The sequence below is a fragment of the Ruditapes philippinarum genome, unplaced genomic scaffold (assembly GCF_026571515.1).
Source record: "Ruditapes philippinarum isolate M1 unplaced genomic scaffold, ASM2657151v2 ctg3769_1_1_1_1, whole genome shotgun sequence".
NCBI lineage: Eukaryota > Metazoa > Mollusca > Bivalvia > Venerida > Veneridae > Ruditapes > Ruditapes philippinarum.
The window spans coordinates 43,183-62,294 of NW_026866573.1; the positions used below are offsets into that span (position 1 = coordinate 43,183).

The window sequence follows — 19,112 nt, forward strand, 5'->3', positions numbered from 1 at the left end:
TTATAAAATTATGTTTGTGTTTTTTATTCCGAATAAATACATTATTCAAAGTTTCATTATTTTTTATCCCCTAATTTTAAAGGCACATTATGCCTCATAGGTCAGTATTTTAGAGTATGTTAGATGTTTAACAACTGAAAAAAGTTGCTAGTGATGTGTCATAACAGTAGAAAAATGTAGTATTTTGACTTCCATACAAAACACTAAATCACTTAAACTGTACTAATTGCCAAAAAGCAACAGATGAAAAAGATGGTTCACGTAATTGGCCAATGAGTAACATTACTGAAACTATTAAAGTTCACCAAAAATAATAACTTTTGAGAAATAAAAAGCATTTCTGAGGCATAATGGGCCTTTAAACAACAGTTATTTTCTATGTAAATTTCTGCTTTATTTTAGAGATGTAATGCAGAATCACCTGCTACAGCTGATGACCTTGGTTGCCATGGAGAAACCACCAACTACTGCAGCAGAAGATATTAGAAATGAAAAGGTACATGTCAGTGCTGATACACTTTTGCAGCTTGTAAATGTGCATTAGTAGTGCACTCATATTTATAACACACACTTGCGGGTGTCAGACCCTATTCCTTAGCTTGAATTGCCCCTTTAAACAATAGATAAAAACTTTTAACACAAATTGAGCATCTGTATAATTATCATTAAAATTGTTTTTAAACCATTTCCACAAGAAGTAAAAAAAGTCCCATGTACTGTTAACTCTCAAAAAAATTGTCTCATTTGTGTAAAAACTTGGATTTTTTTTATTGCTTGTTGACAGGGGTGGTTTAAGCTGGGGGATAGGGTGTGACCTCCAAGTGCCTATGATTTATAATGGACAGGAGATTTTTTTAGATTTTTTCTATCAATCATGTGAATAAGGCAAATTTTTTGTAGGGCTTGTTTAATTTTCTGACAAAATACATGCTTCAGTATAGATCGAGAGAAAATGAAATTACATGTACATAATTCTACATTTTGCTAAGCAAACGATGGCAATTTACATTACAGGGAGAGACATTTATTAAATTCAATACATAAATTAAATTTTTACACATACATGTACATATTTGAAAAACTTGGTAATTTTTAAAATTGATAAAAAATCTCGTGACTGCTGAAATTATAGAAGCTATGTATACTAAAAAAAGAGAAACACCAAAACTTTCATCCCATACTCACTGTTTTAAGAAATTTCCACTCTGTAAAGTCAAGTTGTTCCTGTATTTTTGTTTCAGGTCAAGGTGTTGAAGAGCGTACCACCAATCACTATTGATAACGTAGTACTAGGACAATACGTGGGTAACCCCGATGGGAAAGGTGATGAGAAGCAAGGGTACCTAGATGATCCAACAGTCCCTGCAGGTATACCTCAGATGACATTGTTTTCTATTAGCGCAGATAGACTTAAAGCTATTTATGCTAGTTTATTCATAAAAGAAGCTGTCTGTCTATGTTTAAACATCATTAATCTACTTCTTGCTAAAGCCAGTGATTACTTAGTTCTAACCTAAAATCAAAAGATGCATCCATGTAGTTAAGGTCATTTGATTTCAAACCACTTGTCGCTTACTGCTGTGGGTTTGAATCCCAAAGGGGACTTTGAATTCTTTCATGTAAGGAAGCTATCGTGCTAGCTTGCAGAAGGTTGATGGTTCTACTCAGGTGCCCATACTGGCCTTAAATAATGCATGGTCTTCCTCCACAAAGTCACCGTTTGACCATTTCAGTATTGGTGCACTTTAAAACCCAGCAAAATTAACAACCTGAAATCAAAAAGTAAGATTAAGTGTCCACCATAGGGCTTGTACTTAATGTTTCCTGGATTTAGATCTAGTCAGCACAATCACAAGACTAAAGGTTTATTTCAGATTATACTTTGTAGATAAGAAGTTTTTTATGCTCTAAAATGCGGTATATGTTGACTGGTTTTGGATTTTTACTTTGTACAGGTATTTATCCAGTAATCTTACGGAACCATGGTGGTTCTACCAAGGTGCATACTTGTGCCTGAAATAATGCACAATTAGGGCAGCCGGGGTATTTTCCCACCATTTTAAACTGGAAAGTTAAAACCAAATCCAAAAGATGAAAAGATCTATGGCTTTCATTGATTTTCATTTACAAACAATATCTACAAAGTTTATCTTAATGTCTGCCTTTACCTAATAAGTAATGCTTGTTACAGAACAATGGATAAGTCATCTCATAGCTATAGAGTTTAAAATACTAAAAAACATGGAAAGATGTTTTGACACAAAAAAAATGAAGAAAAGGATAAATCCCTCTAAGTCAAGTTATTCTAGACATGCCCATCAATGTTACAACTCTAGATTTGCTTTGACAATTAGTGGTAATAAGAGGAACTTTCTTAATTATGCCCCAGGAGTTTCTAATTGAATTTATTTGATTTATTTATAGGTTCAGTGACGCCGACATTTGTAACAGCAGCATTATTTGTACGCAATGAGAGATGGGACGGTGTTCCATTTATACTAAGATGCGGAAAAGGTAGTAGTTCATATCACTTTTCATGGATATTTTTCAAACTATTTCAAAATTCATTCAGTGGTTTTTTAATTAACCTTTCCTACATTATATTGACAGCCACAGTGACTTGTTCATTAGTGTACATCCATGCTGTTTGACCAGACTGTATTGATTGTTCACTTTTAGCCTGTTTTTGTGTCACCTCTACAGAGTAGTGGCAACATATAGGGATCACTTCTCTGTCGTCTGTCCGTCCTTCTCTGTCACAAAACTCGTCTGGACTATTCCTCAAAAGCTACTGGTGCAAATTCATCCAAACTTGACAGGAATTACCAGTACCAAGTCTAGTTGTGCATAACTGTGGAATTATCCTGTTCAATGATTTTTGTCAGAGTTATGGCCCTTTAATGAATTTTATTATTAAAGTTTGTCTGGGCAGTACCACTCATGAAATTTCACTGAAACTTTACAGGATTGATCTGTAGCTCAAGTCCTTGTTGCATATTACACAAGTCTTCTGGTTGAATGATTTTGTGCTGAGCCAAGGCTCTTGTATAAAAAAATGTGTTTTGCCCTGTAAATGGTTTTTGTGTCACCTGCTACACAGTAGCTGCAACATGCAATTGGCTATCATGAGGCGACACACGTGAACACTGACCACTCTTGTTTATATCAAAACTGCTTGAAATACAATGGACAAATCCAAGTTCAATGCAAGTTTTATAATAGCCGCTTGTTTCGTTGATAAATGACTTCCGTGTAAATAAGTCATCAGCCGTGTTTAACATTGTAAAATCTGCTTTTACAGCATTAAATGAACGCAAGGCAGAGGTGCGTGTACAGTTCAAGGAAGTACCAGGTGATATATTCAGCGAGGGGAAGGTTAAACGTAATGAGCTCGTTATTCGGGTGCAGCCCAATGAGGCTGTGTACATGAAGATGATGACTAAGAGCCCGGGTATGAGTTTTGACTGTGAGGAGACCGAGTTAGATCTCACATACGGTAGTAGATACAAGGTATGCTTTGTTGTGTATTACTCTTTTTGTTCGCTTGCTTAGCTCAATGGTGGGTCATAGGATTTTTAGTCCAGAGGTCACTCGGGTTCAATCCTTGTGTAAGGCAAAATCCAACATGTCCTTTGTCTCTCACTGCTGTTTCAGAAATCATTTGGTTTGGTTAAAACAGGCATGAAAAAACAAAACAGAAATATAAAAAATATTTATTTTTGCACAGTGAACCTGAAGTTTGTTAACCAAATTTTGTCTCTGGTCAGCATATTTTTATCATCTGAAAAAAGTGAAGGTTTTATTGAATTCCTTCAATTTCCCAATTTTTCTGCTGATTTTGCCAAAAATTCCCAATTTAAAAGGCAAAAAAAAAAAAAAAAAATATATGTAAAGTCACTGGGCAAAATAACACAAATGAGCCTCCACTTTTTGTTCATGTGTTAAATGTCACCAGTTTAAACTCAATTGTGCTATATTTTACAGGGAGTTAAAATGCCGGAGGCTTATGAGCGCCTTATTCTAGATGTATTTACTGGATCTCAAATCAACTTTGTACGCTCAGACGAGTTATACCAAGCTTGGAGAATCTTTACACCACTTTTACACAAGATTGAAAACGAGAAGCCGAAGCCCATCCCATACAAATATGGAAGGTAACAGCTGCTTTGTTTGAATATTGTAGTGTCAAACACATGTAGTGGTTTTAAAGTGTGTATCTTTCCAAGCATGGCAAATAGACGCGTTTTAGTTAAGATATGGCTTAGTTTGATTATTAACTGCCCATCCGTCTTGTCCTGTATAATTGCCCAAAATTAAAAACTCATTCTTTGCCTGTGTGCACGATTTTTCTTTCCCTGTGAATCATGTACATCATTAATTCTGTATTCAGTACATTAGGAAATCCATAGTTTCCCGTAAGGTATTGAATTTCTAAAAAAAATATAAGTTTTCATTTTCAAGACTTAAAAATTTGAAGCAATTTGATTGGTATATCTTGAAAATAAAAACTCTTCCATATAAATAAGAATTTTACATTCATTAACTTATAAGTACGCTGGTTCAGTCTCAAAAAATCAGTTATTGCTCTTCTTATTTTATGATAAACACATTATTCTCCTTCTTATTTTATGATTAACATATTATCCCTCTTCTTATTTTATGATTAACATATTATCCCTCTTTTTATTAACCAGGTTTTCCGAAAGGAAAAAACTGGTTATTAGATTGAGGTATGTCGGCAGGCGGGCGGGCGGGCGGACGGGCGGGCGTAAACAATTTCTTCTGTGCGCAATTCCTCCTACATTTCTCAACAGATTTTGACCAAACTTTCACAGAAGCTTCGCCATCAAGTGCCCTGGCGCATATTGTCGGGGTTTTGGGATTAGATAATATTTGACCTAATTATGGCCCTTTGTTTTTTTCCTTATATAGAATATATAGTGAACAATGTCTTCTGTGCACGACATCTCCTACATTTCTCAACTGATTTTGACCAAACTTTCTCAGAAGCTTTGTCATCAAGTGCCCTGACACATATTGCCAGGGTTTTGCAATTGGTATATATTTGACCTAATTATGGCCCTTTGTTTTTTTCCTTATATAGAATATATAGTGAACAATTTCTTCTGTGCACAACTCCTCCTACATTTCTCAACGGATTTTGACCAAACTTTCTTAGAAGCTTTGTTATCAAGTGCCCTGGCGCATATTGTCGGGGTTTTGCCATTAGATAATATTTGACCTAATTATGGCCCTTTGTTTTTTTTCCTTATATAAAATATATAGTGAACAATTTCTTCTGTGCGCAACTCCTCCTACATTTCTCAACGGATTTTGACCAAACTTTCTCAGAAGCTTTGTCATCAAGTGCCCTGACACATATTGCCAGGGTTTTGCAATTGGTATATATTTGACCTAATTATGGCCCTTTGTTTTTTTTCCTTATATAGAATATATAGTGAACAATTTCTTCTGTGCACAACTCCTCCTACATTTCTCAACGGATTTTGACCAAACTTTCTTAGAAGCTTTGTTATCAAGTGCCCTGGCGCATATTGTCGGGGTTTTGCGATTAGATAATATTTGACCTAATTATGGCCCTTTGTTTTTTTTCCTTATATAAAATATATAGTGAACAATTTCTTCTGTGCGCAACTCCTCCTACATTTCTCAACGGATTTTGACCAAACTTTCTCAGAAGCTTTGTCATCAAGTGCCCTGACACATATTGCCAGGGTTTTGCAATTGGTATATATTTGACTTAATTATGGCCCTTTGTTTTTTTTCCTTATATAGAATATATAGTGAACAATTTCTTCTGTGCACAACTCCTCCTACATTTCTCAACGGATTTTGACCAAACTTTCTTAGAAGCTTTGTTATCAAGTGCCTGGCACATATTGTCGGGGTTTTGTGATTGGATAATATTTGACCGCATTATGGCCCTTTGTATATTTTTTCCTTATACAGAATATATAGAGAATAATTTCTTCTGTGCTCAACTCCTCCTACATTTCTCAACGGATTTTGACCAAACTTTCTTAGAAGCTTTGTTATCAAGTGCCTGGCACATATTGTCGGGGTTTTGTGATTGGATAATATTTGACCGAATTATGGCCCTTTGTATATTTTTTCCTTATACAGAATATATAGTGAACAATTTGTACAGTGCGCAACTTCTCCTACATTTCTCAATGGATTTTGACCAAACTTTCACAGAAGCTTTGTTATCAAGTGCCCTGGCGCTCACTAAATTCCCATGTTTCTACCAAGACATCATTCAAGTATTTTTTTAAAATTGTGAACATACTTTTCTTGATATCGCACAAAACACCACACGCCAATATTGTTGACAAAAGAAAATGACAAGAGACGCAAAAATGCAAAAATTAAGCAAAAATAAAGTACTGTTTACCTTTCTAAAACATTTGGGAAAAAAAGGCGAATAGACAACATAAAATTTCTCAATCATTTTTGTTTGAGGAATGTTAAAAAAGCCATAATTCCTCCTAAAAGTTCAATTAAAAACAAATGCCCCTTCATGACAAAGCTTCTGTGAAATATTTTGCTGAAAACCTGGTTGCATCGCATTGCGATGTTCCTTGTTTTACGATAAACTCATTTTTTGATGATAGCCGTTATTGTACATATGGTACAATATGATTATAAAAATGGTCAACATATAATTGATCATGAAGAAAAGCTTGTGCCGGTTCCTAGCTTTAGATATGTGACATAGGGCAGTTTTGTTTTGTGGGAACAGGAAAGCATAATTTGTGTTGTACACGTCACTTAGCAACAGAAAAGATTATAGTCACAAGCTTCTATGTTGTATCCCCATATTAATGTATTGTTGTTTTTTTTTCATGATTTTTTTTTTTTTTTTGCACAGAGTGGTCAATTTTTTATAATTTTTTTTTTTTTTTTTTGCACGGGGTGGTCAATCTTACTTGTTTCAAACAAATAGAAAATCAGACATAAATCAAAATTTGTCTAATACAGAAAATTGGTGGAAAGAAATGTTTGTAACTTGATTGCAAAGTCAAAATTTCGATAAATATTCAGAAATATAAATGCATTTTGGAATACAAAATTGATTGCAAATTCAAAATTAACAAAAAAAAAAAAATTCAGAAATATGAAGAAAGAAATATGATCGCATTATGGGATACTAGAATAACATTGCAGTATGGGATAGTCTTTTCACATGTATTCTTAGGCAATACATTCCAGCACCTTACCTTTTCTTGACACAAGTATAAGAAACTCAATTTCAAAATAAATTTATGACTTTTTTAAAGTGAAAAGGGATAGACAAGCCAATTTTGATTAAAATTCTCACTATAAGCAAAATTCTATAATAAATCAAGTCTTTTACTAACTCCAGGATGGTTTTAGCTTTCTAGAATTTCCTATACTAACATAATTCCTACTAGAATATACAAGAAATTAAAACATGTATATTATCTTTCGAGAAATTAAAACATTTACCACCCCTCGAGCTCCTCATTAACGCATTTATATACACTTGTGATCATATATATATAAATCAATTTATATCCCTAGACAATTTTGTTACCATCAGTTAAAGCTAGAAAAACCTCTGAAAACAATTATTGACCTTGAGAAAAAGTAGATGGTCACTAGCAAAGGTCAAATTTCAAGGTCAACAGGATTTCTATTGAAGAAATATTTATTGATTTATAAAGGAACTTTTGCTTGAAAGAATCTTACTTCATATGTTATTTAGGTCAAAGGTCAAGGTTATTATGGTTCTTAAATCAAATATATTTGAAAAAATTGTTTATTCATAAAAGAAATTTTGATAGAAAAAATCTTATTTTAGATACATGTACTTTAAATTATTGCTATTTTTCATGTCAAGAGGTCAAAGGTCAAGGTTACTTTGATTTTCAAATGAAATGTATGCGTATTTAACTAAAATAGGTTACCATACAGCTATTATTTTGTTTGACATCCTAAAAATCCCACAACTTTCATGCATGCAATAGAAATTTAATTCTACAATAGTTTTCATATCGTATTGTTTACCTGTTTTTCTTTCTTGTAGTGATGGTAGCTTGATTGTATATTGTATATGTGTTGTTTTCAGTCGAGGTCCGAAGGAATCCGACCATATGTGTGAACGACTCAACTTCAAGTATACAGGATCATATAAATGGAATGCACAAAAGCTGTAGGAAAAACAAAACTGAAACTGGGGTCAAAGGTCATCTATGAGAGAAATTAATTTAAGACTTTGCAGTACAGTACGGAAAATATTTGTTTCAGGACTATGGGACATTTTAAAATTGATCTAATATTACATGTGTTTGTACGGTTTCAGGACATTTGAAATTAATTGACTTACTAAGATGAGTAAATTAAGTAAATGCTTTATTGTCCTACCCTGTGTAAATTGAAGAAATCCTACATATGTTTATCAAAATGGTGGAATGAACAAATTGTGCCTTAATGCAGTATATACATTCATCAGATATTAAGATTTACAGTAGGGGAATCTGCTATATTCAAAACCTGAAGGTTTTTTTTTTGATTTATATACATTGTATTTTATACTTTTCTAATTAATTTATTAGATTTGAGTTGAATTTGTTGGTTAAAGGGTAAAGTAAGGATCTTGTAGGATCATGATTTGGACACAAGAAACCTGTGGATAAAACCTTAACTATGACATATTAGTTTTGACCTTGTCCTCTAAATGACCTTGACCTTGAAGGTCAAATTTAAGCCTCTGTATATAAGTTAATTTATTAGTTTGAATACAAAATAGAGCTCTGGTCCTAGGTCAAGAGTATTTCAAGTATTGTAAACTATTTGAGTACTATCTATGCAAAATTGATCAAAATAATCATAAAAGTAATGCAAATCTTCAGCCCTTCATCTTATAAAGGATGACAAATCCATTAGTGAATTGGTTGATTCTGACTCATGTTGGGTAATATCATAATAAATCCATTATTGCAATCACATGCTGCGGACATATTTCGTAATGCCTATTGCTAGTACTTAAAAGCCTCATATCGGAATGTTTTTGACTGTGTTGTCATTCAGTACCATCATGGCAGCAAACATGCTTGCTTATCAAAGGGTTCATTATTTTTAGTTTTATTTGGATTTGAAATATGTGATATCTGATCATGGTCTCCACTGTTTGCTAGACAAAACTGTTTGTAAGAAAAAAGTGGCGAATGGTTGAGTCCAGATTGAAAGATGGACAAGTTCATTGAAGATGTTTAGATCCAATTCTTTAGATTAGAGGCATATACTAGTCTTTTCGTGCCTGTCTTTTTTTAATGTCTGTCCCTTTGCAGACATCTTAAGATTTAGGCATATTAATATCTGCATCCTATAAGATTAAGCCTTCATACACAAGAAACCTCCTCTCAAAAAGACTTTGACATTCAAGGTCAAATTTAAATCTTCAACCACATATAAAATCAGAAAATTCATGACAAAATCAGAAAATTCATGACAACTTAATTGTCTAATATCAGATTTTGGAAAAGGTTACTTGTGCTTTATGAATACTTTTGTTATAGACTTAATTCACAACTTTCAATTTAAATGGCATAAATTCATATTCATTATGACATCATTGATGACATCATCAGTTACATTATCAATTACATCATCACTTTAAGATAATCAAGCTTATGTGCTAACAATCTGTTGTTTTGTTTTTTCTGGTGTGTTCTGTATTTGTTTTATAACCTTACACTTGATGTGTTAATTTGTTTAGTTTAGTAATTCCATTTTTTACATTTATACTTGTTGATTAATATTTTTCTCCCATAGCAGAAATGAAAAAAGTATTTGTATGTAATAATTGCTAGCTCAGTTAGCATAGATCTATATAGTGTTATTTCTTTTACATAATATTTAATAGGTTGTTAAATGTATTTATTAATTACTAAACACTAACCAGAATAAAAGATATATTGAAAAAAAATGTGTTATTATTTGGTAATGCATATACATGTAAGTTTTGCATTATTGAAACCAACTTATTCACCGTCATTCTGTAAAAAGCTTCGTCATATAAAAGAATCCAGTTAATGGTGAGATTTGAATCAACCTAGATAAGAGGCATGTGATTCAAAGTCAGCAACCTTAAAAACTTGACCACATATATGACCCATGTGAAGGATTATGACCAGTATAGATCCAGGCCAGCCTGGATAGTTGTGCAAGCTGATCAGACTCTGTGCTATTGATTGTTTTAATTTACCTTTTTGATACTGAAACCGTTTTGAATAAAATTTACTATTCCAAAAATTCAAATACAAGGCAAGCCCATCACACAAATTTAGGGATTTAGGGGTAAAACAACTTTGATAACAGTCCATAGTCTGTTTTAAAGAATCTGTATGTTGTAATTGAGGTTGTATACCACACTTAATGAAATTATATATATGTATATAATTATGCTTATAAAACAATTTTCAAAGTTCAAAGAATATGTAAAATATGTACTGCAAATATTTGTACATAAGATATGTAATCATTAAAATATGTAATCATTTAAATATGTACATTCATTTCTTATTGAAAAAAATGACTTAGTCTTTATAGAAAATGAATTTTTTATTACCTCCCTTTATTTACATGAAATGTTAAATTCGATAAAATCTTCATAAGTAATGCTTTTTGGAACTTACAAAATTGATAAATCTTTATTTGAGCATTACAAATTGATAAATCCTAATTTGAGCATTATATTTATGATATAAAACCATACAAAAATTGTGTTACAGGATCTTTAATTTGAATGAATTAAGTAAATTGTATTTGTTCATATATTGCAATATCTTTCAGATTTTATTACTTTTGGTTCTTGCAGGTTTTAAAAGCATTAAAAGGCCCAGTATTGATTCTTAAAAAGTAATGCTGCCACATTTAAGATACAATTACTTATAAAGCGTTGCCTTTAATCACCATTTGTGATCGAAATCCTAAAGCTTTTGTTCAAAATCTAAATAATTTACTAACATTGATTTACCATTTAATTTCCTTTTTCCTTCTGAAATAAAGTATATTTGTAGTGTCTCCTTAATACACTTTGGTTTACATTTCTATATTCTATTTTAACATTTAATTAACTTTGTCCGGAAAAAAAAAAGCTTCTTGGACATTATAATTTTGGCATACAAACAGTTTGAAACAGGTAAGTGTTCCTGAACTGTTTATGTTTAATTGTAATTTTTTTATCTAAAATAATGTAAATAAAGGAGATGAAAGGTTAAAGGGACTCCAATGAAGTTTTATAACATAACCTGTGAGACTGAAAATATTTTTTTAAGACAAATGTTCAATATAAATTAGTCCAATAACTTGTGTGCAAAATTTCAGATCATTCACTCACTCTGTTTTTCCAATATAATTATTCTAATAATGAAAATTGACCTTAAATTGAAAAGTGTTGCAATGCTTTATATTCAAAATGGTCTTACTGGCTAGTACTTATATACGACTTTCAATTTTGTATGAGTATATTCTTAATACTTTTGCATATCTTTCTGTTTTAAGTGCTCCAAATGATCTTTGTACGAAATAAAACTTTTATGTGTTTAGGCTTTTAAAGCTCAGTGGAGTTCCTTTAATGTAGAGAGTGTTATAGAAGAAAAAAAAAATGACATGTGATGTCAGATGTCTTATTTTTGCCGTTTGTTCATCAAGAAATTATTGAAATGTGAATAATTTATAATATGTCAGAAAGAAAAAGAAAAATTTACCTCGCATTTATTATATTTACTGTTGAGAAATAATATATGCAATTATGTTTTTAATATTTTTGTCTTGTTTATGACTTTGATGTTTAATGATACTTGATTTTTTACAGAGATTTATATGTCTCTGATTTTAAGGAAATTGGACTGTATGATATGTGTAACATTATTCAATTTTTTTACAATTTTACATATAATACCAATTTTTGGTATTAATTAAAATCCATAATGAGCAAATACATGTATTACTATATTATACTTTTAGATGTATTATGAAATTTTGATAAAATTGATAAAAAGACCAGATATGGAAATTGATATTTCATTTAAGTTTCAGAATTGGTACATATCATAAAGTGAATACATCTTTTTATAAAATAAGATATAAGCTTTTTTTATGATTATCTTTAAAAAAAAAGGGTTATCTTTTATAGCAGAATAAGTTATTTTTCAGTAGAAAGTTATATTTCAAAAGTAAGTAATATTTCAAGAGTAAATGATATTTCAAGAAAAAGTTGTTTTTAAAATAATTATTTCAAAGAGTGAGTCATATTTTGACAATATTAAAGTAATATTTCAAGAGTACATTTTTTTTTATTGAAAGTTAATTTAATACCAGAGTAAGTTATTTTTTAACAATTTAAGTCATTTTTACACTATCATTACATTATTAAAATCTAAAAGTAATAACAAAATCTTAAAGTATTAACAAAATGCTTAAAATATGAAATAGATCTGTTATTATTTTAATTACATGTGTATATTTCTATATTATTAATGTTTCTTTAATTTCAGTCGAGGCCCTGCAGAAAATGATGAGCTGTTTGCTAAACACAACTTCACCTACACTGGAACATACAAGTGGTCTCCCAGCAAAATATGAGATTTTTTGTGGGGGTTATTTTTGGTGCAAGACAATTTATACCAATCGAAGGACTTTGGTTTACACTGTACGAAGATGAAAGATCTAATTTTATACTATTATGAAGGATATTTATTTATGCCAGGGATAGAATTTAGCAATAATTTCTACTTGCAAATTTTTGCAAGTGATCAAATGATTAACTGGCAATATGAGGTAGTCAACTGGCATTTCCATTATCATGTATCTTATTATTATAATACACAATGACAATGTATTTTGAACATATTATGGTATGACAATTCTTAGGACCTTCATTAATTTTAGCATATTTTGTACTTGATTACACCAACAGCCTGAAAACTCAGAGGTACTGATCTACTTAAATAAATATTTCAGCTTATAAGTAAACACTTTACAGAGGAGTGCTACGCATTTACATTGGACCCTGATAAAACAACATGTGTTTGGCTGTTATAAATAGTCCATCAAAACATAGTCACAGAAAAAATAAGATAGAGCAACCAAAAATTGATTTTTAAGTTTTTAAGGTAAACTTCATCAATTACTGCATCTGGTACAGTAAACATCATCAGTTTCTGCAGCAGGCAGTTGCCAAGCATCATCATCAGCTCAGAAGATATCAATAATGTAAAAGTCCAAAATGAACAGTCACTTGCAAATAAATGCCAGCTAGAGTAATTTTTACTGGCATTATTAGATTTTAACTGGCATTTTGCCAGTATGCCAGCTTAAATTCGAACCCTGTATGCTGTTTATCAAGGATTTTAATTTAAACGGGTATAAAAAATTTCGATGAATACCAGTATGAAGGTGAAAGATTTAAATGAAGGATTTAGTTTTATAATGGGATGAAGGATGGTGATGTATACCAGTATGAAGATGTAGGACTTAATTTATATCATTAATTTATGAAAGATACTTATAATTATACCAGCATTATTAAAGATTAAAAAAAAAATAACCAGTATAATTATAGGAACTTCTTTTCTTTGAAAGCTTACCAGTAATGAAGGATTTAATTTTATACTGGTATGAAATGGTTAAAAGTGTAAATATACTGATATGAATAATTTTATCGTATACCAGTACAAAGGTATTTTTATTTATACCAGTATTCCTATTTTTCATTTTTACCAGTTACAGTACCAATAATACTGATATTAATAAGTTTAACATAAGATTTTTTTATTTATACTGGTATTGCTATTTTAAATTTATACCAGTTCCAATTATACTGATATGAATAATTTTAATATATACCAGTACAAAGGAATTTTTATATACCGGGTATACCGATTTTGCTATTTTAAATTTATACATGTACTAGTACCAATTATACTGATATGAATTACTGTATATTAATGTTTACCAGCACAAAGGAATTTTTATTTATACAGTACAAGTAGTATTATTTTGAATTCATAATATACCAGTACCAAGTTAATGTTTACCTTCAGAAAGGATTTTATTCATATGGGTGATTTATTCATTATATTAAATTACAGTATTCATGATCAAAATCTGGTCAACAATAAGTACCAGTTGTACATTCTTGCTGTATATCATATGAGCCGCGTCATGACAAAACCAACATAGTGCGTTTGCGACCAGCATGGATCCAGACCGGCCTGCGCATCTGCGCAGTCTGATCAGGATCCATGCTGCTCGCTATCAGTTTCTCTACTTGTTATAGAGTCTGTAAGCGAACAGCATGAATCCTGATCAGACTGCGCGGATGCGCAGGCTGGTCTGGATCCATGCTGGTCGCAAACCCATTATGTTGGTTTTATCGTGACACTGCTCATATGTCTTTAAAAAGTGTAAGTTGTAATTCCTAATATATTATTATTAGGTGATAAATTATAATGCCCAATCAAATGAGAGAGTGATCCACAACTATTTTGTTTGTAGTAGGTTACATGCAAAACTACGCAAAAAAAAAATGTTGTAAACCATTAAAAAAATCGAACAGAAAAAAATGGGGTTATTTTAATTTTTTTTCTTAAATAGCTGATTTTATTTTCTCTTGAGAAATAATGTTATTTAAGATGTAAATTCTCTCTGTGAGGGAAATATCAAAACTTAAAAAATACTGAAAAAAACTCAGAAAGGAAATTTTAGAAAGTTAAATTTCTTTTGTTTCTTATTCAAAATTTCTTTTGTATCCTTAATATAAAAAAAAATAAAAAATACTCTGAAAGGAGAATTTTTATTTGTATCTTATTAAAAATGAAAAAAATACTCGTAAAGGAGAATTAATTTCTTTTTTTTTATACTTGGAAAGGAGAATTTCTGTTGTATCTTATAAAAAATTTAAAGCACCTTTGAAAGAAGAAATTCTTTTGTATATTATCAAAAATTGAAAAATACTCGGAAAGGAGAATTAATTTCTTTTGTATCTTTAATATCAAAAATTAAAATATACCCGGAAAAGTGAATTTCTTTTGTATATTATCAATAATTTAAAAATACTCGGAAAAGGAGAATTTCTTTTTAAACCATGGTCATGAACCCTGGACATACATTTTTTTTTAAATGGAAAGTTGAGTATAAAGCTTTGTTAGGGGAAAACTTTTTTTTTTACTTTTTTTTTCTAGAATAAATATAATTTTGTGACAATAGGATTTTTTTGTACTTGTTTACTTACATATCAGGCTATAATATCATGACCTATATTGCTTGATTATTATTGCTCTTTACTTGTATTGAATGTTTTCTGTGCCTTAGAATATGGGCAGTATTTTTTTCATGCTTTCATTTTTCTCAAAAAAACAACTGGCTTAATTATTTTATTCTCTTTAAAAGTATAGTTAGATAGAAAATAGTTATAATTTCAATTTTATTGTAATATTTATATGTTATCATATACAAGTACATATATTGAAATGGCAAAGATAGGGTATACTTGTATCAAACTATGTGACTTTTAGCAATTTACTTGTATAGAAATTATTGTATGAATATACTCATATAATGAAATGGCATTGGATGAAAGGCTGTCTGAGGAATATTGCATTGAAATGCTATTTCATTATGGCATAGGTTTTTTTTTATTTCTGTCTCGGATATATCTTTCGTATCAAAGTAGTTTGCAACTTCTGTAGCAAATTACCTAAATAGACAATTTAATACTATTTGTCTAATTATCAAAATAGCAGCAGACTTCGGGAAATGGACAAAAAGCTCTCCAGTCCTGTCATTTTCAGAGGGTGTGGGGGGATGGCTTTTGTCCCTACTCATTTTTGGACAGGAGGGCTTTAGTCCTACACTTGCATACTTCAGTAGCATTCTACCTAAATAGCCAATATACTATTTGTCTAATTAGAATTTAGACAGGTTGCGTCTCGTGTTTTAATGTCCCAACTTTTTTTATATACAATCATATTGAATGATCACCCCCTCAATCATCTTATGTGTACCCTATTTCTGGGTTTAATAAAAGAATCAAGATATATTTTTATATAAAATTCACAAGTTTGGTTGAGATCATACAGTGGCAAACTTTTACATTCAGGTTTTACAGTATTTTTTTTTTTTTTTTTTTTTTGCAAATACATTTGTCTGCCAAAATTGCATAATTGTAAACATAGAATCTCACTACAGTTTGGTAAACATCTAAGAATTGAATGTATGTTATAACAGGTCAGAGCAAAATACTGCAAGTTTTAACTTTTAAGTCTGCTGCCGGCAACAGATTTTACGTATGTGACCAGTGCAGACCATGATCAGCACTCAAATCTGTGCCATCTGAATATGGTCTGCACTGTTCTCTATTCAGTCGTACATATTTTAAAACTTTCCCTAAAATGTTGAATAATTTTATCCAGATTGAAAGATGGGCAGTTATTTGGCGAGGCTTTGATTAATGTAAGATTTGCCGCGTTGTACAAGCGGTCTGGTGTTATTTGTTGTCTGTTTTCAACATGTGTTACATGCAAAAATAAAAGTTTACAATTAATGACTATCAACAGCTTGAACCTCAAACATTTCTATCTTAAATGATTCTCTTATTCTGGTCCCTCCACTGACTTAACTTCTTGTGAAGACTATCTATCATTCTATATTAATTTAGCGTTTATGCTCATACATTTTAGCCTTACATTCATGTGCAGCTGTTGTAGCAAGTACGGACCAATTTACTGACCAGTTCTTTGCAAATAGCTGCCATTTTTTACCATTTGACCGGGTCTTTAATTTACTTACAAATTCTTTGCAAATAGCTGCCATTTTTTACATTTGACCGGGTCTTTAATTTACTGACCAGTTCTTTGCAAATAGCTGCCATTTTTTACATTGACCCGGTCTTTTAGTTACTGACGTGAAATCGAAAGTATTATAAAAAAAACTCTTGTCGTTACACTGGACAATATTTCTTGTATTTCTTGTCTTGTTTAGAATGATTTTTGCTATACCTTTTTTTATATTTTGCAAATGTTTACAGTTTTTAGTCTACCCAGTGAAGATTTGAACTGTTTCAGTATATATATTTTAATGATTTGTTATGTGTAATCATACATGAAAATATTTACTCATGAATGTGTACTTATGTTTTACAAAATTAAAAATGATTAAAATATTTTGGAAGGTCAATTCAATTCTTTTTTATTGGTATGAAATATAGTTAATGATACAATGTTATAATCGCTGCACCGACACAGAGAACTAGGTGTTCTGTTTTAAATGGATGGCGGTGAAGAATGGCACAAAATTGCAAGATATGGCTTCATTCGGGTAGAATTCGATATTATCTCTGTAGACGGTGTTACCCAGCCGTTTGTATCTATTTTATAAGAGAAGAACGAGAATAAATACAAACTTTTTTCATTGAAACTTGTAAGCGTTTCAAAGAAGTCTTCAGCTGTAAATTAATACATGTTGAAGTTTAAAAGGATTTGAGTGTCTTATTCTGCCATAAATGGGTGTGTCTTATTTTGCCAGAGGGGAGGTCCAGGCTTTCTATGAATGGAATCAATAAATTGATGCAATGACAGTGTGCTCATCGCACACAGATGATTGAAGTAAAGCATTTGTTAAGTACCAACAACTTCAATGTTTTTTTTCAATTTATTTGAACTACATGTATACAATGTATCTAAATCATTAACTTTTACAATTCATTAGCACAAATATTTCTTGCCTAAAACACTTTAAGTTTCGTCTAGAGACTTGTCATACAAAATATGAAAATAACAACATTTTAATAACAAAAAACCATAATAATAGTATGTACCCATATATAACATATACAATTTAAAAGCAAAAATGTATAAAAGCGTATCCGTATAAACAAAATATCACAGTATCAGAATTTCTAATGCCGCTACTTTAAATAATGACAATAATGTTCATTATCTATGAAATCAGTGTGTTTCATATAGAATGAAAGATCTCGGTGAAATCTGGCAGAATATATAATGATATAGTACTAAATGTAGCTAAGAAAAAAATCTTTTTAAAATTCTTTGTTGAGTGAAAAGCATTCAGAGGAGAATGAACTTTACAATGGTATTCACATACAGTTTTGAAAAACAATTTTCTGTATTTCGTCCCTAAAATTATAAGCAATAACACAGATATATTTAAATGGAATGAAAGCTCTGACGTCATACACCAGGGATTCATTATCCCGCAAGTTCGCGTTTTTGCGATATTTTCCGAGACCATGTTTGACACGAGAAAATTAACCAATACGTAATATAAGTCTCTAGCGATAATTAATATCGGAATATACAACGATATAATGTATAACATTTTTGCTGTGTTTTAAAGTATTAGACGCCACTCAATAAACTGTCTTACCAAGTTTGCACTACAATTATTTTCATAATTTGTTATTTTAAAAGTTACAAAATGTTTAGATAGAGCTACTGACAGTATAGGGCCTGGTCAGAATACATGGAGATACAGACTGACCTGGTTTTATACGTGTGGCAAAGGCTAATCACTTTAAATGGTTAAAAGCGACATTTATTTATATACATCTATATATTAAAAAAGATGTTTGAAATGTATAAACAGATAAACAATCTTGGATAAAAAAAGTCAATCTGATGTCATTTCAGAAATGAAGCATAATTAACAAGAAGTACATTGTAATATAAAATGATTAATGATACAAACATCATAGATTATTAATTCCATATATCATGCATATATTATCATAATTTCATTTATTCAGAAAAATATAAAATATATATTTAAAATTGTTTATACCGATAAACAATCTTGAAAAAAAAATCAAACTTATGTCATGTCAAAAATGAAACATAACTAATACGAAGTACATTGTTTTATAAAAATGATTAGTAATAAAAATGTCATCGTTCCATATATCATGGATATATATAAACACGACTTCATATAAACATACGACCATATATCATGCTTTATATATCAGCTGAACTTATAATAAAAAAAACAACTTTTACATATAAATGTATAAGTTCAGTTCCAGTTGAGCTAATGCCAGCAGAGCT

At 30.7% G+C, this 19,112-nt stretch overlaps 1 protein-coding gene across 3 annotated transcripts in view; it reads left to right on the top strand.

Annotated features, from left to right (window-relative positions):
- LOC132732954 (glucose-6-phosphate 1-dehydrogenase X-like) overlaps positions 1–17,226 on the top strand; it is a 41,991-nt gene extending 24,765 nt beyond the window's left edge. For 2 of the 3 annotated variants that reach the window (XM_060719493.1, XM_060719491.1), the window contains exons 7-12: positions 403–496; positions 1,242–1,368; positions 2,425–2,514; positions 3,302–3,510; positions 3,985–4,154; positions 8,114–9,192. In XM_060719493.1, the coding sequence (XP_060575476.1) occupies positions 403–496; positions 1,242–1,368; positions 2,425–2,514; positions 3,302–3,510; positions 3,985–4,154; positions 8,114–8,201 (778 nt within the window). In that variant the 3' untranslated portion in view covers positions 8,202–9,192. Of the gene's footprint in view, positions 1–402; positions 497–1,241; positions 1,369–2,424; positions 2,515–3,301; positions 3,511–3,984; positions 4,155–8,113; positions 9,193–12,545 lie in introns of those variants that run through there. The other variant, XM_060719492.1, reaches the window with a different exon arrangement.
- The last annotated feature ends 1,886 nt before the right edge of the window (positions 17,227–19,112 follow it).